General features: G+C 34.1%; 2 protein-coding genes across 3 annotated transcripts; one reads left to right on the top strand and one right to left on the bottom strand.

Moving 5' to 3' along the window:
- The first annotated feature begins 2,986 nt into the window (after positions 1-2,986).
- Positions 2,987-4,703, top strand: Fam92 (CBY1 interacting BAR domain containing protein Fam92). Its single transcript, XM_068295459.1, has 5 exons — positions 2,987-3,299; positions 3,362-3,521; positions 3,580-3,720; positions 3,780-4,274; positions 4,341-4,703. Exons 1-5 carry the CDS (start codon positions 3,160-3,162, stop codon positions 4,644-4,646), a joined length of 1,242 nt encoding a protein of 413 aa, XP_068151560.1. The 5' UTR covers positions 2,987-3,159; the 3' UTR covers positions 4,647-4,703.
- A 919-nt stretch (positions 4,704-5,622) lies between these two features.
- On the bottom strand, positions 5,623-6,441 carry LOC137580921 (heat shock factor-binding protein 1). 2 transcript variants are annotated; one of them, XM_068295070.1, is made up of 2 exons: positions 6,205-6,441; positions 5,623-6,114 (listed from the first exon to the last, which is right to left on the bottom strand). In XM_068295070.1, the coding sequence occupies exons 1-2, from the start codon at positions 6,307-6,309 to the stop codon at positions 5,965-5,967; spliced, it is 255 nt and encodes an 84-aa protein (XP_068151171.1). In that variant the 5' UTR covers positions 6,310-6,441; the 3' UTR covers positions 5,623-5,964. The 2 variants fall into 2 exon arrangements, with proteins under 2 accessions (XP_068151171.1, XP_068151170.1); XM_068295069.1 differs by having other exon boundaries at positions 5,623-6,132; positions 6,205-6,435.
- Positions 6,442-6,537: the final 96 nt, after the last annotated feature.

Here is a 6,537-nt window from a genome sequence, read left to right as displayed (position 1 = left end):
TTTCATTGTTATGACAACTAATTCTATATACAGTGTATAATTAAACGATCTTCTGTAATGATTCGCTTCTGGTTCCGTTTAATTCTTAGTTTCAGTCACGGTTTTCCTATAGGGCTATAGAGAGAGAATCATGATCAAAGAGTTACAACATCTTGAATAAACTTTAATATGCTAATTAACTTAACTACGGATGTTTGATCTCTTATGACATGAAAGTAAACAATTTCATGGAAGTTATCTCTACGAACATTCCATCGATCGATGCTTATGAAAGATATCGTTGAAAGATTTACTTTTACCTAGAATCAAATCAAGATTGAGAAATAAAAATTATAATTAACTGTAATTTGCAATTATTATCCAATTTTATAATGATATTTCGTTAATATTCTCTTGCCTTTGATTGCCATGAAGACGGCTAACGAAGCGTGATTTTTATTTTTCAATATCATTCTTGACCTAGAGCCAAGTAATTGTCTACTGAAGTAATTTAGTTATACTTCAAAACAAAGTTTTAATGCTAGGTTTTTCATTAGAAGATATAGACCGATTTGAGTCGATCTCTACTACACAAAGTCGCTTTATTTTATCTTTTGTTAACTCTCAAGTTAACATAAGTTTTAAATTTAAGCTAGACATATTTTGTCTACTTTAAATTAACCCCTAGAAAGAAGTATGGAAATATCCTCTTTATAAAATATTCCAAATCTTTTAAAAGATAATTATCTGAAATATTCCGATAAGTAAAAATGAATCCAGTAAAGTTATCATTGGATTGATTTTCACATAGATCTCAGAGTTTTATGTATATTTTCGAAATATTGCACAATATTTTCGCACTTTTTTATTATAAACAATTATTTGTTAATAATGCTTTTCACACAATTTGTTGATTTGGTTTTAGTTTTATTATAAACACTTTTTTTAACTTTAATGTTAGGCAATATTTTGAACATAAACTTTAATATTTTTTCTCCACGTTTTTCTTGCAAAAACTTGAATGAAAACAACTTTCAAGGCAAATTATTTGCGTTTGTTTACAAACATTTTGAAAAAATGCCAACAGAAATAGACTAAACAAATTTTTGCATACTTCTTCGTTTCACTCGCGATCTTTTGTTAGCCAAAAGAAGACAGCGACCCGTTGAGGTTTATGAGAAATTTCGGACTAAACGAATGCGTATGAATTTGGCTTCATTTATACCAAAGCACGCAATTCATATGAAAAAGAATCAGAGACTGAGAGGGAGAGAATGAGAAAAGTATGAGAATTCAAGAGTGAGAGAGAGGGGGCAAATAAATATCATTCCATTTACCGACACGTCAGAGAAGGCTACGAAAATAAAAAAAGTGAATGTCTTTGGTGGACCCTCCGTCACTTATTCTTCCCTTGACCAAGAAGTCTTTAAGGTGAATATGAAAATCAGAAATTCAAAGCAGATTGCCCCCATGGAACGCGAGCCCGAGCTACGCCCTCAGCATTGACAATGCACAAGCTGAAAAGCCAGTTCCAGCTGTTTCTTCTTCTCATTGTTCTTAAACCCCCAAGATTGGGATCAGTAAACCGGATTCACAATTTAACTGCACTTTGTAATATATATGAATACCCTCTCTTATAGAAAGGGTAGACTCATTGTCCATAAAAAGAAAATAAAGCGATTGCGTCAATCTAGAATAAAGGTTTATCTACTTATATAGGTAAGTGAATGTAATTTAAACTTTCAATTTTTTTACTAACTAAATGAACTACGAGTAATCATTTATAAATAAATTGTCAAGATAAGTACATATACATAGATTGGAAACATTTAGAACATCATATTCAATTTAGAGATCTCAAAAGACTAAATTTGTCTCCTTGATCAAATTTTTAGACTAAACTCTCGTATCATTAGATTTAAGTATCCACAGAAAGAGTCCGTCAATAGATAAAAAATAGATCTTCTCTGAGTTCCCAAAGTGTACTTTAATAACATATATTTGCTTTTGATTAATATTGATTTAAATGACCAATCCAAATATATATCTTATATGAGAATGATATATGTATATTTGGATCTTATATGAGAATGATATATAGTTGGATTGGTCAGTTAAATCAAAAGTTATATACTTTATAATTACATCGACAAGTTGTAAGGGTATACAAAATGTTGTCTAGTTAACTTTAATCATTGCCTTTAATTTAGACATGCTGCTATGCCATATATGTAAGTTAAGTGATTTAAATTTTAATAACCATTTTCGGTTAATTCGTTGAAACAACATTCTTGTGGTTTCGAGAGCTGCGAGGAGAATCCCAAATAAATAATTAAGTGTCGACAAATTTGTTGTCAAGGTTGAGATTGAGATATATAATGTAAAATTTGTCATGGATATTTCTCTCAACAGAGAGAAGAAGAATCGGACGCTGTCGATGCCAATTTCGATTCAGTTCTAAATTTAGCCATAACATGTCAGGGTCCCCAGACAAACAGAAGACCAAGAAAGAATAATTCTAGTTAAGGAAAAATCCATGCTCCTGACCTTGATCAGCTTTAAGATTGAAATTGTTTGTCAATTCGCAATATTTACATTGATATTTTAACTTTAATTTACGGAAAATCCTAACTTATGTGGCACAGCGTGCAATTGAATTAAAAAGCTTAAAATAAAATTATGCAAGTAAAGTTATTTTGAAAGCGCGCGTTACGCTCACCCTTAGGACTGTTACTCTCACCCTCAGCACTATTACTCGGACCCTTAGCACTGTTTGAGTCGGGTAGGGTATCGTGGGGTAGCTTGAACATTTGAGGCATTTGTTAAAAAAGAAGAAGACCATAAAGACCAAAAACATATTTTTTTAAATACAAACAGACTTCTAATAGATTTTTATTTGAATTTCTAAAGATAAAGAAATGGAGAACTTTAAATGAATTGAACTAAAGTTAGTTTATAAATGATTTATAAAAAAGAAAACTTTCATGAAATTCAATATTAAATTGAATTAATTCTTTTAAAAATTTAATGATCTAAGGGGGGCAGCTGTCATACCTGTCTACGCCCTTGTGTTTTCCATTAAAAAATTCGTAACTTAGCAACAGCTTTTGCTTTGTTTTGTTTTGAAAATAGAAAAATAAAAGTCAGAAGTGATAATTGTAAGAAATATTTGTCATAATTATGTTTCGCCGTGGTAAATTATCATTTTTGAATACCAAAGATGATCGCATTAAGATAATAAATGAGCGAATAAATCTCACCGAACGTCATTTAATGGAAATCTGCTCAGCATTCGCTCTGGTTACTCGGAAAATGGCAAAGTAAACATATATCGCCTAGTTCCATTAAACGGAAAAGGTTTTAAAAGAATATTGTCTTACAGATATCGAGACTCTTACGATGAGCTAGCCAAGGGCATTAAAAACTATGCCGATGACGAGGAGATCAATGAGAGTCTCTCCTCTGGGATGAAGAGCTTTACAAATGCTGTCACCATGTTGGGTGATTATATGGACATAAATGTGCATCGTTTGGAACTAAAGGTGGGGTCCTTAATCCAATAGAGATTTTCAGGTGTAAACAATTGTCTCCTTTCTTCAGCTAGTCAATGAATTGTCACAGTTTGAGCAGCTCTGCAAATCCACCAGAGATAACTTACGTTTGGCTGTAATAGCACGAGATAAAGAGGTCCTGCGACAACGACAAATGTTGGAACTGAAATCCAAATTTGCCGCCAACAATGTAAGTTCAAGTATTCCACAATTCAGGCTAGTTATATTGAAATCTCTCTTCTTATATAGAGTGCTGCCGATTCGGAGCTATTCAAGGCCAAAATGGAAGTCACACGTACGAATAAAGAAATCGATGAAATTATTAATAATTTCGAGCAAAGGAAACTTCACGATGTCAAACAGACACTGCAAAATTTCATCTTGATATCAATGAAACATCATACAAAAGCTTTGGAAATTCTCAGTGCTAGTTACTACGATATAGGTAGAATCGATGAACGAGATGATTTTATGGAATTCCAAAAACTATTGAAAACCAAAGAGGATGCCCAGGCCACAACACGCAAGGCGGCACTTAAGAAGGGATTACGCTCGCAGTCCATGGATAGCTTGGAACATGATCATCTGATGAGTCCTTTGAAGAGGCATCAAAAACTGTCCAGGAGCAGTAAAAATTTAACTGGTGGTGGCATAACAGGACACCAGAATAAGACTGATCAGCAGCATGCTACAAGTGAGGACGATGACGAGGACGACGAGGAGGAAGAGGAAGATGATGATGAGGTGGGTTATTTGGTTTTAGTTCTAATAAATGGAAATATGTCATTTATATCTCCTTTGCCTTTTAAGGAAACCGAACAAAGTGAAGAAGAGGCAGACGACGATGAAGAATCAGGCAGTGTGAGCGATGATGAACGTGAACCAACAACAAAAGCCGCCAACGCCGCTGCTGGAGCAGCTTCTGGGCCAGAGAAACAGCACACAGCAATGCGTGAGAATGTATTTGGAGCCAGGACACAGCGAACTATTGGTAAGGATGCGGTATCAAATGCGACAGCCATGAAACCCTCCAGGCAAACGGTTAAACATCCCTTCAAGGCAGTGGCCGCCACCCACGTAAGATTGCAAAAGCAATTCCATGTGCCGCAGAACTAATTTATATCTAAATTAGCATAATCATAAATAAACAAAATAATATTGGAAACACTTCAAGTGGAGCAGTTCTGTTTTATCCCTTACTTTCTAATCGCTTCCCGTGACCATGGTTAAACTTTGTTAGATCGAAGAAGATAGAAGAGAAGCAACTAAAACTGTATCGCTGCAGTTTGACAACATTTACAGCTTTATGGACACTCATTCCAATGGAAAATGGTTTTACAAATAGGTATATAATAGATATTTCAATCAGCTATCAGAACTTTTAAATAAAACTCTGATTTGGAGGTGTTTATCTTATATACACATTCAAACTTCTTTGATCAACCGTATCGCCTACTATCTTTATTATATTACTTTCGTAGAAGCAATTAATCCTTCTGAACACTATTAATTGACTGAATTAAAGATGATGCTGTGAAGACTTCGCATAGTTTGGAAATTGACTATACATTTTTTATATACTCTATATACTCTAAATCCTACGTTATCATTGAGTAATATGCCTAAATAAACAACTCCTAAGCTTGATATATTAAATGTATTTAACATTTTCTTCACCAATTTCACTGTTTCCTGCTCAATTTATACCTAGGATTAGGAAACATTTTTTAGTAAAGCGTAAACACTAGACAGATCTTCATTTTTGATACTCAAGATATGTATCTCTCAATATATATCATTCACCTAGATATGAATTCCTTCTCTCCATATTTTCAAATCAATCCAATAAAAGTAAGAAACAAGCAAATATCGACGATGATTAAGGTAAATCGAATTTAAAATTAGCATAAGCAATTCATTAATAGCATAAACACACACACACACATTATTTGTCCTAAATAAACAAAGTCATAACGGAAGCAAGTCAAGTGGAACCTCCAAGACCCACCCACCCACTCGTGTCCATGGTTAAACATTGTTTGATCGAAGTTCTACAGCTTGACATCTGCATTACAGTTTGACAGGAACTCGATTTTTTTTACAATTCACAAAATTAATTCTTTAATTATAATTTATAATAAAAACCCTAAGGCAAATAATTCCAAATTTGTTTGCCTCACTAGTGTCTAAACGACAAACTGGAAACTCAATTATATTACTTAAAAATTAATCACTTAAATTAAATTAAATGAGCAAAATATGGTGACTGGTCGACAGTTTGAGAGCAATTGCCAAAAATGAATGGTGTGCAAATCCGGAATTGTAAATGGGTGCCAATTAGTTGGGTGTTTCGATGTGTGTGTGTGAGATATATACTATATAAAGATAGTTTATAGTTGGGGCGCAGACACGCCCTGCTTTGGTCATCCTCCTCTCATTTCTCTGGCAGCTGCCCCTGGCCTTCGATGCCGGCTTGATTCATCAAATCGGCAATACTCTTCTCCAGATCATCGATACGGGTGCCCATATCATCGATCCGGGTGATTATCTGGTCGGACATGGTCTGGAACTTATCCTGAACATTCTGCAAAAGATTTTGTACCTAAGCACGGCGGAACAATATTTACAATACTCCAAAAGATTCTACCACAAAGCAAAGCATAAAAAAACTCACATAGATGGTCAATTCCTGCATATTCTTGGGATCCGCATTGCTATTTAGCGAATAGTTTTGCTGGTCCAAGTCGCTGTCCATTTCATTGTTCCGCAAATCGGTCATTGTCTCTGATTATTTTAATTTATTTATAAAAGTACAAAATTTCTTATCTTTGTTTGCCTGTCCTCTTCCCTTTTTCCGTTTTATTTATTTGACAGCACCAACACAACCTTCCTGCTTGACAACAAAAACAACAATACAACAGTAATACAAATAGTGGGAAGCAGTGCTGTCATATCAGCATATTTCAAGCTAGATCTAGCTTATTATGAAATGAAATAGCTGAGGTGT

The sequence above is a fragment of the Drosophila tropicalis genome, unplaced genomic scaffold (assembly GCF_018151085.1).
Source record: "Drosophila tropicalis isolate 14030-0801.00 unplaced genomic scaffold, ASM1815108v1 contig_845, whole genome shotgun sequence".
Taxonomy (NCBI): domain Eukaryota; kingdom Metazoa; phylum Arthropoda; class Insecta; order Diptera; family Drosophilidae; genus Drosophila; species Drosophila tropicalis.
Note: the sequence above shows the minus strand (reverse complement) of the source record. Positions and strands in the feature narration are given on the sequence as shown.

Coding starts and splice junctions, on each gene's coding strand:
- LOC137580921 (XM_068295069.1), bottom strand. CDS start 6,309: ATGACCGATTTGCGGAACAATGAAATGGACAGCGACTTGGACCAGCAA. Junction 6,133..6,204: donor TGCAGGAATTGACCATCTAT/GTGAGTTTTTTT, acceptor CGCCGTGCTTAG/GTACAAAATCTTTTGCAGAA.
- Fam92 (XM_068295459.1), top strand. CDS start 3,160: ATGTTTCGCCGTGGTAAATTATCATTTTTGAATACCAAAGATGATCGC. Junction 3,300..3,361: donor GTTACTCGGAAAATGGCAAA/GTAAACATATAT, acceptor ATTGTCTTACAG/ATATCGAGACTCTTACGATG. Junction 3,721..3,779: donor CCAAATTTGCCGCCAACAAT/GTAAGTTCAAGT, acceptor CTTCTTATATAG/AGTGCTGCCGATTCGGAGCT.